The sequence below is a fragment of the Drosophila virilis genome, chromosome 3 (genome assembly GCF_030788295.1).
Source record: "Drosophila virilis strain 15010-1051.87 chromosome 3, Dvir_AGI_RSII-ME, whole genome shotgun sequence".
Classification (NCBI taxonomy): Eukaryota; Metazoa; Arthropoda; class Insecta; order Diptera; family Drosophilidae; genus Drosophila; species Drosophila virilis.
Genome location: NC_091545.1, coordinates 18,793,305 through 18,811,323, shown reverse-complemented (window position 1 = coordinate 18,811,323; position 18,019 = coordinate 18,793,305). Strand labels below are relative to the sequence as shown.

General features: G+C 41.2%; 1 protein-coding gene across 1 annotated transcript; it reads left to right on the top strand.

The window, feature by feature from the left end:
- The first annotated feature begins 326 nt into the window (after positions 1-326).
- On the top strand, positions 327-17,872 carry HGTX (HGTX homeodomain transcription factor). The gene is made up of 4 exons (XM_002047845.4): positions 327-1,579; positions 3,396-3,581; positions 11,144-11,340; positions 16,944-17,872. Exons 1-4 carry the CDS (start codon positions 625-627, stop codon positions 17,184-17,186), a joined length of 1,581 nt encoding a protein of 526 aa, XP_002047881.2. The 5' UTR covers positions 327-624; the 3' UTR covers positions 17,187-17,872.
- The last annotated feature ends 147 nt before the right edge of the window (positions 17,873-18,019 follow it).

The following is an 18,019-nucleotide window of genomic DNA, read 5'->3' as shown; positions in this document are numbered from 1 at the left end:
CGTTGCGGGTCGCCATGCGAAGTGAAGTCGCTCGAGTCAATTTCGAAATCATTCGTTAGTCTTAGGCCTAAACAAGCGGACACGCGCGCGGCTAAATCCCGAATCAAATTTCGTAGATGACCACGAAAAGTTGGCAAATTCCGTATTTCGTGTTCTTCAATTTTCGAGTGCTAAGCGTTTTCCAGTGAAAGAGTTGATTCTGTAACTGAAGCTCTGTACGCTGTCAAGTGCCAAAGTCTTAACAGAAAATTGAGCTTTAGTCTTTAGTCCTGTGCGATCGTAGGACCACAAATAACTGCCAAAAAAGCATAAGTTAGTCCATAGCTAGTCCGGCTATTCTTCAGAGTGAAACGCGTTTTTAACGAATATCCCAAGCTGGGTAGTCCATTTCTGCACACTACGCCCGCGGGTGGCAGCTGCAGCAGCAACAACCCATCCCCCACACCATCGGCAGCCAAGCAGCTTGCCCAGACATTTCAGCTGTCGGCCAACTCGGCCTTCAATCTCGCCCTGCCGCCCAGCTTCTATCATCGCCTACCCACAGACGGACCCGGTCCCAGTCCGGCCAACGCACCGGAGTGTGCCTCCCTCGACTACGTACACTCGCCCAGCACCGATCCGGACATGGATCTCATCAATCCCTATATGCGCCATCACAGTTTTGCGGCTGCCTCCCAGAGCAGTCCGCCGTCGGCGGCACGCCATCATTTGGCCGCAGCGGCTGCCGCAGGTCTGAGCAATGGATTTGCCGATGTTCATGCACATGCGATGGCCGCGGCGGACTATCAGCAACAGCTGGCGGACTATCACAGTGCTGCGGCAGCAGCGGCGGCATATGCCAGCAGCAACAACAACAACAATAACAACAACAATGGACTAAACAGCCCACTAATGCTGCTGAAGGCGGCGCACGGCGGCGCAGTTGGCGCCCGGCTGGAGGCCAAATCATCTGCTGAGGATTCGCCATCGACAACGCCACCGCCCGCCTCGTCGCGCCTACACTCGGAATCGTCGCCCTCGCCACGTTACGAGCACAACTCCAGTCCCGGCGTCGACAGCGCCAAATCCTTCGCATTGAGCCAACGCAGCAGCGGCGGCGAGGACCACTGCCAGAACAGCGAGTCCAGCCCGCCGCCGTCTGACTACAGTCCAGAGAACTTGACCAGTCGCAAGTATCAGCATCAAAGCAGCGGCCTTAATCCGCTTAGCCTGCACAACAGCAACAACAATATTGGCAACCATCCCAACAACAACAACAACAATAACAACAACATGGAGCACAAGCTGCCATTGAGTTTTCTGGGTCCGCCACTAGCGGCTCTGCATTCCATGACCACAGAAATGAAGACTGCACAAGGCGTAGGCACTGGAGCTGGCAGTGGCGTAGGCGCCTCCGGCAATGGCCTGGTCTATGGGCACAGTCCCAACTCCCATTTGATCAGCGAACGCGTGACGGGCTCCAGCTCAAGCAGCTCGACGACAACAAATACCCAAGGCGCTGCCAATCCGCATGGCATCGATACGATACTCTCCAAACCGCCGCCGGTAACATCGGCGGGTCTAAGTGCTTTAACGGGAGGTGAGTGGAAATCGATAAAGGAAAATTATAATTGTCTACGTATGTTAAAATGAAGACAGATTCAAATCACAGTTTCGGGAATAGAGCTAGTTTCATAATCAAAGGTCGTAGATCCCAGATAATAAAAAGATAATAATATTCTTGGCACTTAATTATGCTGTATTAAAATAAGTTACTCTGATCTTAACAGACAGAATATACTGATTTGATGAGCCTATTAGAATTTAAATATGTTTCCTATTTCTATATGAATATCCAGATATACACATATATTCCAATATAATTCCTGACTTATTTTGTTAAACTTCGTTGTTCCAGGATTACACTAAATATCTTAAAAGAAGAAGCTATAATTAAATAGAGAGTAGAATAGTCGGTGATTACAAATATACAAAAATGCAGCTGTATATAAATTTATATATTTTGATATGCTATATTTTAGATTTCTTGAATTCTGCGATATGGCTGGTCTTATTTTCTTTAGTTTCTTTAGAAGACAAGTTTTTGATTCTCTAAGATATTAGCTACCTATTAAAAATGCCATAAGTGGTATATTTGCCCATCATTATGCAATGTAAATGTATTGAACAGACATTATGCACGGCCCCAAAAATTGGTTCCTAAACTGGTTCGTTTGAAAATTGCCCGGCAACAAATGTTTTGTGCATGAATCCGGTTTGACATGATTCCACAATAAAATGACAACAACAGCAACTACAACAGCAACAAATATAACAACAATGAAGACAACCTCCCCAGCCCTACCCCAAGCAGAGTGTAGGGAGCATTTTATTGGGCACAATTTCCAAAATCATATAATATCAAAATTGCAAAATGACGCAAAGCGTAATGCGATACTTAAACGTTTAGCAATTAGTTGTCAAATTGTTTGTAATTAAATCAAAATGACACACGAAAATCGGGCGGTGCGGTGGGCTGGGGGGGGTGTACAACATATATGACTTTGCCGTTTCACTAAAACGATTTCAAATTTTGACAGTTAAATGTAGCCCAATTGTGCGGCATGACAGAGCCGACCAGACCAACAAGGAGTGGGTCAACATTTGTTCGTAATGAAAAAAAAGGTGTAGGCTGAGTGGAAGGGCATGGTGCGAGGCGGGGCTAGAGGACAGGGGCATGCGACAGGGCGTTGACAATTTACCATAAAATTTTTAATTAATTTTAACGAGGGCGTTTATGTGACTTGATTTGATTTTGTTGCTTGTTTCTTCTTTTTTTTTTTTTTTGGCTCAATTGTAAACTATAAAAACTTTTTTAGTTCTCTTATGACAAATTATTTAATAGCTGCAAACTAATTGGTTCAAATCGTTTAGATGGGCGAAGTTCTAAGCGCAATGAGTTGGCAGATGTGAGGGACTATAATAAGAATAAAAAGAACACTTATTTTTATTTATGATGAACCTTGGAACTTTGAAACTTTCAAGGTTTACATGAGCTGAAAATAGGTTGTTAAAAAGAAAGGAAATAGCGCATGGTATTTCCACGTAGTGAATTCCTTGGTCTTTGAATTAGATTTGAATTCTACAATATGAAATCTATAACTGACTTCTCTGACGTATAAACATGTGTTTTCTAAAGGAGCCAGGCTTTCGAGAAACTAGGCGACTACGATTCGGAATCCAATGGATTTTATTAAAATAGAATTTATCAATACAATTTATAAGCAAAGTTTGTTACTTTTAAAATGACTCTCTGTATTCTAATATGAGAAACTGCTTACTAAGACTCAGCTATCGATTAGATTTTAAATATCTTCTATGTATTTCAACTTAATGCAATCTTTTTCTCATCACAGCTGGCATTCCACGTTTCTCTATAGCCGCTGCTGCGGCAGGCATGGCTCAATATCTATCGCAGAGCCAGGGAACGCCATTGAAGACGCACGCCGGGCACATCGTGGATCGCACGCATCTGTACTGGCCCGGACTGCAGGGTCTGGTGGCCAATCCGATAGCGTGGCGGGAGCGTCTATCGAATACAAGTAAGTGAATATAGCTGGCTGGCCAGATATATGAATGTGTGCACTAATTTGCAAATAAAGAGCACTTCACAACACTTCAGATGCCATGCGCGGCATCGCGTGGAGCTGCCGAACAATCAGTGCATTCAGTGGCACGGTGGCACGTAATTTGGTTACAATTGTTGCGGCCTCCGGGGCCCGATGATTTGTCAACAATGAGTGCCACACCTCGAGGCGCAAGCCGTCTCCATTGAGGCGCAGCGCGACTTCCTGTTGATACCGTTAACAAAGCGCAGCGAATGAGGCAGCTGCCCCTAATGATCATGGATCGCTACTCAAGTGATTACCAATATGACGAGTCCAATGTGCTTAGTGCAGCCGATGGCGCATTGTCCAACTCATTAAAAGAGCTGGCAGAAAAATGAAAAAGCAGAAGAAAAATAATAAAAATAAAGGGAATCACTTTAACACGATCAGCGATCGAAGCGACGCATCCAACGATCGATCCATAGAGCTGACAATGACTCTACATAAAAGAAGAATTCTTTTTCTTTTTTTTTTCGAACCCAAAAGCATATGAAAAATTAATTTACTCGCACGCTTTCGAGCATCTTTCGACTGCTTTGGGGTAACGATATCTGGATCTGGTTACTTCATTATTACATCTATTTATAAGGCACTGAGCCGCCGCCCCTCTCCGCACCCCACACACCACACTTCACACCTAAGCTCATTAAGTAATCGCCCAACTCCAACTTCAGCTCCAACTCGAACTCGTTTTCACATTGTTTATTTATTTAAAAGCCCCGTCCCGCACCGCCTGTCCCCTGTGGCCACTGCTTCTGTTGCTGTTGCTGCTGTGGTTAATGATCGTTCGCATTGGCAATTGATTTGATTTGATTTAGTGTTGTGGTTAAGAGTGAAGAGTCAGTGAAGTCAGCTGCTGTTTGCCTTTTAATTGCGCCAATGACTGTGCACATTTTGCGGCTGGGCATTAAGTCGGAAATCGAACATAATTTTCTTATTGAATTAGTAACGAGATCACCAGAGATCGCCAGAGAAATGTTGTCGTGCATGTTGTGTTTGTCTTCTGTTGTGTTTGCCTTGTGTTCGATTCGATTTCTGAAGTGTATCGTGGAATGTTTCATAGCTCCTCCGATTAGGTAAATATTATTTCAATTGATTTGCCAAACACTGCTGAGCTAGTCTCAAGAGTGACGCAAGTGGAGCTAGCTAGGAAATTGATAATGTGCTGTCTGTGTATAAATCACAGTAACCTTATTTAAATACAACATAAAATAACGACTTAAGAGCACGCAAAAAATATTGATTAACTACTGCATTTGCAGAGTTAGTTAACACTTAAGAATTTTGCAAAAGCTGGGAATCTTTATAGATAGTTAGTTAGATTTATATATTCCGAAGAAAACAATAAACACTTTAATGCATTAAGCTTACATTATCAAGGGTTACAATGGTGGGTTGTTGGAAGCAAAAAACACAATTAATTATTTTTCTTCTTCTCCAGCTCCTTTTTGGTGCAAAATGAAAAATTGCAGTTTTATATTTACTTTACTTCAGTTACACTTTTAGAGTTTCCAATCCCATATATAGATATTATGCTGTTATTGCACTATGAAGAAAATATTAGGCAGCTACTTATATGCACCTAACTGCATTCATGTTCCCTATTTATAATATCCAGCTAATTTTTTGCCACTTTCTAATATCGCAGCTACTGATAGTTGTATTTACTCATTTAATAAACCCTGATAACTAACCTTTCCAATTATAAATGCCCCCAACTGAGTAAATTGACTCGCAATGCGATAGATGATACTGATAACAACCTTATTAATGATTTTATATGAAGTTCTGCCCTTGTCTGGGCGACTGTTTAAACAATTGTGATACCACGTCCATAAAAGCACATTGAACTCAATACGGCTCACAGTTATGTAATTGCACTTAATGAATTGCATTGCAAACATTAATATAAATATAAACGATAAATGCAAATGTGCATTTATTAGTCATAATGAAAAGAAGCGTGGCGGAGCACACACAACTTGTTTTATTTTGATTGTGGCGAAAATGAAATTAAAAATATATCAAGAATCCAGAATGAATGAAAAACTTATAACAAATATAAGGTGCAATAACCAACAAGAAAAACAAAAACAAATCATAATAATAATAATAATGAAAAATGAAGAAATCAAAACAAAGTAGCTGAACAATTGCATAGCATACTTCTGTGCGCAGATATACATTTAAATGAACGCAGCCCAACGACCGCCATTTTTGGTGCGATGTCGTTTGCGCAGCTTCCCCATAAAACAACACACGCACACAAGCACACATATACACAACACACGTACACATAAAGCTTTTGCTGCCTTGTTAACATGACAGCCTACAAGCATATAAACACACACACGCACACACTCACACTCATTTTTATCCGTACACAGCTGCCCCATTTTGGCATACCCCGCACACTGCACAGCCTCGGCGGGCCTGCTCATGTTGTTGTAGGTTCGCTTTGCCATCGTCTAGATAATAATGTGGCAACATATTCTCGCAGCGTCTGCGTCTGCCTTTATCTTATGCCCCACCCATCGTCTACTCCATATACGAGCCACATACTATGTATACCCCACATTTATATAGAGCAACACTCACACACAACCGGAGGCACTTTTTCCGGTAAAAGTTTTTCTTTTCGCCTTTCGTTTTGTCTGGCTGAGCAGCTGTCGCATATTCGTCGACATCGGCGGGCATCTTTCAGTCATAAATATGTATACACAAATAATATATAAATAAATATACAATTTTTATGTAAATAACAAACACACACAGACGCTCTTCATGTTGTGTTTTTGTGTTGTGTTTTATGTAAATGTGCGGAATATATGACAATATATTTACGCCTGGAAAATCATGTGAAAACAATGAGGAAAAACCAGCGACTAGCAAGTGAAACATGTTTTTCTGAAGTTTCTTATTTTAAAGCGAATCCATGGCAAATAACGAGGCAAGTTTCCTTTCGATTTTCTGCTAGAGCAGGGTTTTCAGATGCAAATACCTCGAGTTTGTTTATAAAAAAAATATAAAGGATATTACTTGAACAAGAAAACATGAATTTATATGAAATTGAAGAAAGGTCTGTTAACTCTATACTAGAAACGTAAATTAGCAAAATCTTTGAAAACGGACTTCAACGGACTTTAGCTATATTTATGCACGAAATAATCATATATATAGCACATGTCTGATATCCATTAAGAAGGTAAAATAGAGTTTGAAGCATATTTTAACCAATCTCTGAATCAGATTATGGATTATTTCAATTATAATAACACTAGCACTATATATATATATATATATATATATATATATATATATGTCCGGTTATTTCTCACACGTTTACTTCGTGCGGCAATCTGTCTCTTTTGCGCTCTTGCCACTCTATCCACGCTTATGTAAAGCCACATGCTGCGAACAAATAATTAACTTGAAAGTAAATATGGGCTAAAAAACATGCGTTAAAGTGTATCATAAAAGGTAGCAACAACTAAAAATACAGCCAGCTATATGGCTGTCGGTCCTAAGCAGATAACCATTTAGCCAAAGGCAGCAAAAAAATCAAGCAAACGACGAGGCAACCAACCAAAACCGCTGTCTACACTTGACACAATTCATTAAGCTTAATGAAGACAGCAACAACGAGGCCCAAATAAAAAGTTACTGCTGCCAGGAGAGAGAGAGAAATAGAGAGAGATATGGGGAGAGAGAGAGCCAGATAGACAGTCAGGGGCTGCGCTTCTACCTCTTCTAGCTGTTGCGTTTAATTAAAATTCAAGTGGCATTTTGTGTGTCGGTGTCGTCCTCCTAATCGCTACCCAAAGAACTTGTGCTTTGAGCATATAATCGGCCATAAAACAGGCCATAAAACAATGCAAGCCAGCTAGACCCAGAGCGGGAGCCACCGGGTAGGATACAGATCAGGGACACTTAATGAGCGACGCTACCTATGGAGACAATTGTTTTAGATGAGCAATAGACAGACATGCGAGGGAGCTTATGTGGGTAATTGGCATAAGGATATTACAAGATTGTTATAGTACGTTATAGAAATGTAATAGCATATGCTAACGGGGGTAGACGTTGTTGTTGAATTCATAATGTCTTTATTTATACCCTGTGCATTGAAGTTGTGCAAAGGCAGGCATCTGCGATATATATTCGTGGTAAGCATTAACAGCCGAGTCGATTTCGTTATGTTGTCGCTCGAACTTGAAGATCATAAGGCTAATGTCACAGAATATAATTGATTTCTTTCCTTTAACCGAAATCGATATATTTTACAATATATATATATATACATTAAAGGGGTATTGAGCACCTGCTTGTCTGTCGTTGTTTATGTAACCTTACCTTCACAAGTTTGACGAAGTAGGACAAATTGTTGTTTAAATATATTCGTATTCTATCAAAAAGGACGTGGCTTAGTCTACTGTAACTTATCTATGCTAATTATCAGATTAGTTAAAAAAGAAAAAAACGAATATCAACCACTCTTCGTTGTCTCGCTATGTTGTCTATCAACAGTTGCTATTGTCAACTCGGCAAGCGCTCTGGCCTACCTTTCCTCGATCCACACGCCCGTAACAAATGACTTTTTAATATTTTCAATAGGGCAACAGTAAGCCAAAACATAACACGCCCACCTAGCGCGCCCCTTGCCGCACGATATTAATATCAATACCGAATAAAAAGAAAATCCAAAACCCAAAATATTAACGCTATAAAAAAGAAGTAGGCGAAAAAATATTTGAAACAGAACAAAAGCCGAAAAAAAGGAGGAGAGATGTGAAAATGCAGCGCTGGCAACAGGGTGACTTATGCGATTATAGACAACTGTCGCTGGGAAAAGGTACTGTTTGTGGGGGGGGGGGGGGGGGGAACTGGCGAGGGGTCGCTCTAGAAAGTGAGCCTGCTGCCATTTTCACTGCCAATTCATTTCATTTTGCAGCACTGCGTAAGGGCCGTGACATGAGCAAATAAACGCTTCATATTTGTCGGTTATTTATGAGGGTTCTTGGGCCGCAGCTGCGGGCCCAATAGATGGATAAAAAAAGACAGAGAGAGAGGAGAGGGAGACAAGGCACACGTTTGCGATAAAAATGATTATCACTGACACAGTTATGATACCTTTGTAGAAGGTATTACATAATTTTTTATCAACCAAACGCTTAGAGGAAGGACTTTATCAGATCCCCAAGAGATATGCCTGATCAGTATCCAAAGCCCTAGTCCCTCTATAACTACGAACTATGCTCCTAGACTCAGGATTGAGCTACTATATCACTCTAATGAAACTCCAGCTATGTGTATTATAATGGAAATACATCGCAAGGGTATTTACTCTTCGGCTAGTTATTGGGGAATAAGCTAGTTACGATCCAGGCTTGGCCTTGTTGCTAAACCCCAACACGCCTTGCCTTAGCCCTCCCTTTCCAAAACAAGTCCGGAAATGTTCCACGTAGTCGCCCTATTGACAAGTGGTATGTTTGTTGGCATTGCTGCTGCTAGCTTGTTAAGCTTGCGAATGGTCTGCGAAAAAATATATAATAAATTTTATGGCACATATTTATTTTGAAGCGATTCTATTTGGCTTTTTGTTTTATGTCCTCGCACATTGCAATCAATTTGTGCAGTTGCAGCTGAGCTGAGCTTGCAAAACAATGAGGGAAAGCTGCGAATAACATTTAACAATTGTTTTGGAATAAGCAAGAAATTTAAGAAAATGCCAAATTCTTTTGTCAATAGCAAAATATTCAGGTGGTTTCAACTGTCTTTTTAAACCCTTTTATATATTATTTTTATATATGATAAAGTTTTGCGAATCAACTTTGTCCATATCATTTCGCTTTTCCCAATAAAGAATTCACATTATATTAAATGCTTAAACTTTTCACGTTATCTCAAATATATTTTCCACTATGGGTGTGTGTGTGTGCGCCTTTATCTCATCTCACACACATTCCACATTCTAAGTTTTATAATTTAAATTAATAATATTACACTAAATGCACCAAAGTATCATAAAGGGACTCCAGCTTGCAGGGAAATAGTTATGAGCAAAAAGAGTCAAGCGCGTTTGTTTTTTGAAATAAATTTAAGACCACACAAAGATAGACCCTGTTGGCAAAGCAGCTATTTTCAACCCTCAACCCACCAACCCACACCAGCAGCAACACCCACAGGGCTTTCCTGTACAACTGTGGCATTACCTTTTTACCTAGCGCCAGGCGCGCCCTGTGCATATTTAGTCAAATCATTTCACATAATTAGGGATCATTTAATAATGGGGTGACATTAATTGAAAGCACACACACACACACACACACACACACAACAGCACGACATAAGGGCTGCTGGCTACGCCGTACCACAACTCAGACCACCCACTTAGACAGTTAGAGAGAGAGAGAGAGAGTCAACTGCTGCCGTTTAATTTTATGACCACCACCCGACCCATGTCCACTTGACTGCCTTTACGAGCCCTGCGGGGGCTGCACGTAGCGCCCGTCTAGTGGGGGGCGTGGTCCCTGCTTTTATTGGCCTCTTGTCGTCATCGTCGTCGTTGTCGTTTTGGCTAATTGATTTTAATGAAAGCCCGAGGCCCCACGGACCCAATGCTTAGTGGCTCTCATAAATTCTGTGGTCAATTTGGGTTTGTTAATTGTCGCAACGTGTGCTTGGCTACTTTTTATTTGTGAGCCCCGCCATGACTGTAATTAGTGTCTAATTATTATGCGAAAACCATAGCCAAGGTATGCATAAATAAATTGCCAAAAATAATTTATATTATTTGCATTAGCGGTGATTGCAAATTTTGGATGAAATCAATTTCAAAATTATGTTTACAGCGTGTTAGCCGCAGTCGAATAGCTCTAAAAAGACACGAATCTATAAGGCCGACAACAACCCCAACAAACCACAACAGCGTCTGATGCTTTCTCAGCTCAACCACCTCTCCAATTCGCAGCTGTCGCCAAACGCGCACCATAAACAATTAATAAATGTCAAAAAACTTTGCCACAACGACAACAAACACAAGAACAACAACAACAATAACAACAGACGCGGGCCCCTTTACTTAGCCAACTTTATTTTAACGACATTATAATCTGGATACATTTTATGGTATTGCGCATTGTTTCATAATTAAATCATTTAAACTGCGACAACTTTCGGAGCTTGTAAACACGACTCTTAAACGTAAATTTTACAAATTTGAAAAGTTTGCAGAGAGTAATATTTATAGATAGGTTATTAAGCAACATCAAGTTAAATTGTCGTGTTTTCTTTTTATTGAGGCAGTTTTGATATAATATGAAGGCAATACATCCAATATTAACCAACCTTGGAGCTATGGAAAATAGCTGATACAACTAATATTTCAGCAATTTATCCCTTTCGGAAAGAATATTTTTATTTCAATAGAAACCCAAGAAATTATGCATAATCCAAAAACTTTCTAACAACAAAATATTCTTTTAACCCGTTTACAGTGTCAGCCAATTTGTCACAATCCCATCAGCATCATCCATCCAGCGATAAGGATGGCAAAAAGAAACACACCCGCCCAACATTCAGTGGTCAGCAGATATTCGCGCTGGAGAAGACATTCGAGCAAACCAAATATCTGGCTGGGCCAGAGCGTGCCAAGCTCGCATATGCCTTAGGAATGTCCGAGTCGCAGGTTAAGGTAAGCCTCGGGTAATATTTAAAACATGCGAGTGTATGCAAATTAAAAGCTCATAAAATGGCGTCGGGTATCTCGCTCAAAAACACACAAAAAAAAACCAAAAAACAAAAAACACGAAGGTAAAAGATACGAACAACCGTCCGTACATCACCGCTCCGCCCAGCCCCGCCCAGTTTTACCCCGCCTTTGATGTTTTGTGGCAATTTGCATTTTTATTGAAACGCAAAGCTCATGGATTTTTGGTTTATTTTTTGCCGAAGCCCGAAAACAAAATGGCGCCAATGGTCTGCCACAGGGGTATCAGTAGCCCTTCCTGTCCCAGTGGGTTATGCCCCAAAGGCTTAGTTCACATGTCCGTCCCTCCCCTGACAGCCCGAAAAAAAAACCATTTCCGTGCGCGTTATTTTAAAGTTTACGCCGAAGGTTGTTTTTTCGCCCACCCTTCGGCTGAAATGTTATCAACAAATAAATCCTTTGTGTCGTCAAATTTGTTGAGCGGCGTCGCCATCTCCAACGCCATCATCGCTGTTGTAATCCTCACCAGAAACGCACGTGTCATTGCCGTTGCCACTAAGTCGCGTGTGCGACGCGGCTTTCGGATCTCTTTGGGTTTGCCATTTAAATTAGTCGTAAGCCCGGGTAGTTAATTGGTTTTGCGGTGAGTTCCGCTTAGCTAAGCGACAGTTGCAACTTATGATATCATGAGTCTAAATGTGATTTTTAAATGAATGATGACATCGTAAAGAGAAACTAATGAGTTATGAATCACCTTGAGTACTCTAGTAAAAAGAATGAGCTAATAGAATAGAAAGTAGAAAACGGCAATCGTTTAGTTAATAGCACAATTCCGTCAAAATCCAAATTGGGAGGAGAGAAAATTTTCCTCTATAGCTTATATAACATACAATATTTCAGGATTGCAATATTATTAGTAGACGCTCCCATTTGTCGGTCAATTTGTAGACCCTAATTATTACAGACCCCTTGCTCAAGTCCAAATAGAGCACGCCGTTAACCCCGTCAGCTCTGCCCTCGGCCTTCAAAAACTGTGCACAAATCAGGGCCTTGGCTTAGGAGATAGGCGAGTGATAAGAAATCACGTTTATGATGAGTAAAATGATTAATTACCAATGAATGAGGCCGTTGGCATTGTGAGGCATACGGAACGAGAATATTTCTATGTAGAGCCAGCCTGTGAGGCAGGAAGCAGGAGCAGGAGATGAGAAGCGCAGGATTGATGGCTTGAGCTGCAGCTAAATATGCGTCATTTGTGCAGGGGCTAAACAGATACAGGGACAACAAGAGACAGAGAAAGGGATAGTTAGCGAGAGAGAGAGAGGGAAAGGCAAGCGCCTGATGACGAGTACAAATGGTCAGTGAGATGGATGGATGAGTGCAGGGCAGGATTGGGTTGGCCTCTGTCTGATAGACATGCCAAATGACTGCATGACTTTTGGGTGAGTGTAAATTAAATTCTGTGCAAGGACGCAACAACGACGACATCCGCTTCATACATATTCAATTAGTGTGCGTGTGTGTGCATGTTCGGGCGTGTGGGCAGACGGCCGGACCGGATAGAGCTCCTCTTGCAGAAGACCCAGATGAAAAACAGCCATGACGATGATAGTATGCAAATTGACAAACAAAAACACAACAAGCACTGCACACAGCCCCAAAATATGACAGACACACAAAATGCAAAACAGTCAGAGGCAGTCTCTGTCTGTCTGTCTGTGTGCGTGTGTGTGCCTGTGTGTGGGTGTTCAAGTGTGGGCGTGGCTGCAGCTCGCCGTATGCCAAATGATCTTGACAAGAATAATTGCGCTGTTATCATAATTAAAAGCGTTTTTGGACACAGCACAGAGACTCAACCTACTCCCGTATGAGGGACATTTCATTTTAGCAATCATTTAATGCAAATGGTCGCCATTTTGTACGTTCTTATATCTCGCTCTCCCTTTCTCTCTCTCTCTCTCTCTCTCTCTCCTGCTGTCTCATTCTGTGAATTATAGCGTCTGCGGCCATTATTAATGACATTCCAGCTTTGCGTCTTTATGGACTTGTGTAGTTAGTACAAGCCATAATATTATTGCATGATTCGTTGTGATAGCTTTTTCGTGATTTAGCTTTTGCATAAATGTATGAGATTTTGGCAATGATTGTCGAGTGCATGCATGTAAACACATGCGACATAGAGAAATGATTGGGCATGTGGCTTATGAGGGTCCTCAGAGCATGTTATTGCTTAGGTAATTTGATATACTTTGCATACAAACATTTGAACTATGAAAGTGAAGCATATAGAGTTGAATAAATTAGGAATAAGCATGTTTTTCCAACTGGAAATGAACATCTAGGTTCATTCGCCTTTATGATAAGTCGACTTAGAGAAATAGCAGATATTATATAAAATGGCATTATTACTTGAAGCTAAGCTTAAACGTATAGCTAAAACAAAGGTTAAAATTATGTTTTAACTAAATTTTAGTTTATAGCTTATATTGCCTATAACATGTTTTTAGTATATAATTTTATTGAGCACTCACCGCATAATTAGCACAGGTATATTGAAAGCTTATAGACCAAATCGATTCGTAGCGCTTGTCAAAAGTGACAATGGCATCGGGCAAAGGCGATGGAACTGTGCTGTGGCCAAGTGACAAGCCGACAAGTTGACAATGGGACAGGCTGATCATAAAACTTATGACAGATATGTGAAATATTGTCTAATTGATTTTTGGGAATCGTATAGAACACCCGAAATACCAGCTGGCCCATTGTTGCCAGCTAATGGATTTGATTGTGTGTTAATGAATGGAGAGAAATTCTATGGAGAACTACCAATAAGATGAGATGGAGAGGTCGCCCATTTAAAGCGCTATCAGCGACTGCGCCATTGCTCCACACTTTTCGACTCACAATTAGTCAAATAGAAACAGATTTTATGTGCGCTGCGACTTTACGTTGATGGGCTACAAAACGCAAATAAATCAGAAACTCACATCAATAAATATACTCACATAAATACCGCCATATAAAGGGATGGTTGAGCCTGTAGTTCAGCTTAAAATTTACGAGCCACTCTTAAAAGCCAGAACTACAACAACAGAATGTATGTTAACCAATAGGAAAAAGAAAAAAACCCGGGTCAAACTGCAACTTGTCAGTCAATCAGGGGCGGGCAACGGGTTTTAAAGGTGTGCGAGCAGCCATGCTGTAAATTTCCATGACTTTTAAGTACCCAGGGCGACCCGATCCGACGAACTGGACGCGCGTAAACAAATAAATTTCCAATTTGGCCAGAAGTCATATATTTGCCATCGCCGAGGCCGAGACCAAATGCACAATAGTGGACGCCGGAGTGCCGGAGTGCGGCACACGAAAATAAAAGGTTTGATTTTGACATCCGTTCCTATGAAATTTACATAACGCTTTTCATCCTTATCTGGACCCGACACCTGACGGACGCCCCGCAGCGGTGCCAAAAACGTCAGACGACTGACCAAAACATTGCCATATGTTTTATAACTCTGCATCGCCTCCTGGCCGCAATAAATAAATCCATGTGCACAAACCCATCCAGTGCCACACAATCCCCAACCCCAAGCCCATGCCGTGCAACCAATCGAAGCGTAACGCTGCCACGTCAAATTGATTGCCACAATATTTGATTGACTTTGACATGTTGGCTGTCATAAATTTCCTAGTGTGTCTCCTCGACTGCCATAGCTCCCTCGCTTCTAAGGCGATCTTGATCTCGTCATGCGTGGCCATAAAACCGATGCGCATATTTCAACTAAAACTGTCGGAGCCAGATCAAGACACTTTGGCAATATTTATAACGCAAAAGGAAAATAATAATAACATTAATTGATTGTAACAAGTACCTGTACTCTTCTAACTGGCACATATCTTTGTCTAGTTCTCTATGGAAGCCCTGTGATAGTGCTCCGTTTGAATCGGGTATAAAATAAATGTGACTTGACTAGAAAGTCTTCCTCTACGAGTTGCACATTTCATGAGAAACTTATGATGCTGATGCCATTTAATTTTGATAAAAAATCGTAATTCTTGGAGCGCTTCTTAAGGTTTTAAGCATGCAACTCATGTGCAAACACAGTGACAAGTCTTCAATTCAACAGTCTGTTGCCTTCCACTTGGAAACTATGCTTTAGTGGGTGCTAGATGACGCATACACCATCGTTATGATGTCGCAAACGGCAGGGGCTGCTGCCCAAGCTGCCACGCCGAAGTGAACGAAAGACCTACCCCGACCAGGCAGGCACAAGCTCCCGTTTTGGCCGGGCAAATCCCAAACAACATGGGCACAGCTGTTACCAAAAAATAATGACCATGAAAAGCAGCCTTAATGATGCCAACTAATGTTGTTGTTGCCTGTCTGTGCTGGGCCAAAAAAGACGCCCCAAACTTCAGTCACCAGCCTCCAGACTCCGGTCTCCGGTCTCCTTGGCCTCTGTCGCTTTCTTTGGCAGGCTGCGGCATGTAGCACACGAAAAAATAATAATTGTATTTTTATTTCGCATAATGTTGCAAATAATAATTACACAAATGTGCAAATGAAGCTGTAAATTATGTTGTATCTGGTTTAATTGCACCTTTGGGTCGTTTCACGCGCTGATTTTCGCAAGCCATGGACGTATACGTTATTATTTTCATTAAAATGCCGCACAGTTAATTGTTTATTGAAACAGTCTTTGCATAAAATGTCATCAATAAACTGTCTAGCAGGTATTTATGAAAATATCCGGGATATGGACTGAACATTAAGTGAGCAGAATCTCAGTTTTACCTTAAGAGAACACGCCACCAAACCAAACTAACTCAAGGAATTGAAAACGCTAACAATATGCGCCTATCAAATAGTTTAATTGTACTTAAAATGGAGGCTTAAAAGCGCTGTTTATGACTTGAGCTACAACATGCTTGCCATGATGAGCTGAGGCCTGGCCTGATTTGGTGAAAGTGCTCCATCATCAAGCAAATGTAGAAATTATGCCCGATTTTGCAGCAGCACATGCCAGGAAAAAACGTGTCTAGGCCTATGCAGATAAATCCCCCGTCAGGCTGTGCCTCGGTCTGGGACCGAGAGCAACGAGCTCGAGCGGCTGGCTGGCTGGGCGGGCATGCAACATATGTTGCCAGGGGCCGGCGTTCAACAATGAGGCGGTTGCAAAACGGAAAATGAAGCGCAACCAAAGATGTTAGTCATGGTTTTGCATAGTTTTTGCTGTTTTTGCGTTGTGTAACTGCTGTTGGGCAATGGCAATGGCAACAGCAATGGCAACGGCATTGCGAACGCTGTCCAGGGCTTAATATTGTCTTAATTGAGGGTTAACCGGCGTTGATGATGCGACTTATGGGCTGTGAGACGGGAAATGGGTGACGGGCCTCGACTTAATGACTTTGACAATGTGTGCCACATGGGCTCTGCTGGACTGCTTGCTGCCTAATTACACACGAAACTTGTGTTGCGCTTATTTAAAACTTAAATTGCCTTGCCACACACTCACACACTCGCTACACCCACACACGCTCGCCGCACGCATTGCTAAAGTTTTCCATTACAATTTGGGATTTTACAGGTTTGGTTTCAGAATCGTCGCACCAAATGGCGCAAACGTCATGCGGCGGAAATGGCCACGGCCAAGCGGAAACAGGACGACATGGGCGGCGACAACGATGGAGACTGCAGCGAGACCATGGATAGCGACAACGAGAGCCTGGACATGGGCGAGGCACCCGTCCAAAGCAAAAGGAGTCGCAGCAGCAGCAGCTCCCAGCATCAGCAGCAACAGCAACAGCACCAGGATAATTATCGTCATTAAAACGAATTTACCAAACGGCAAAGGATATGCAAGAAAATTACAACAATTACAACAATAGCGCCAGCTAATAAACTCGAACACACCGAAAGGTTCGCAACATTTGTCGGGCATTTCAGTTTTTTATTAGCTAGTCAAACAACAAGAACTACAGCAGCAACAACAACAACAACAACAAGAACAAAGAAAATATAAAAAAAGGTTTTGCCACTTTACAGTCTTCTGAAGACGTCACTTTTAAGTCAACGCAACTTAATTTCTTCCTCGATTTGCCCTCTTGTTTCATATATAGTATGTGTGTAAATATTTATGTTTATTTTTAAAGTACATAGATATATAGAATTTAGGTATTTTGTATTTAATAACCGGGCTCTAAATGCTAAGTCGTCTTAAGTCACACAAGTTACTGAATTTATTACATATTGTATGTTTAGTTTGATAGTTTTTTTCAAGAAAATCCGCAAAGCTGAAGCATCCTTTAAATTTAACTGTAATTTCGTGGATTCGAAGAGACTTGTGTTGAAATATGAATAAATATGCGGAGTGCTAGCCACTTCCCATGAATATAATATTGATGATGATAAAAAGAAAATACTACAGTAAATTATGTAAAATTTATTTAAATTAAATTCTAATTTTAATTATTTCAAATTGATAAAGAATAAAATGATAAAATGATACAAATAACTAACTACTTTGATTGTGTGGAATTTAATCTAAAATAAAAGTTGTTTTATATAGTTCCATCTAGCTTTGAAATTACAGAATGATATTTAATTTAATCCGAGCTTTGGTCAATTAATCAAATTAGCAAAGAGCCATTGAAAAGAGCTAAC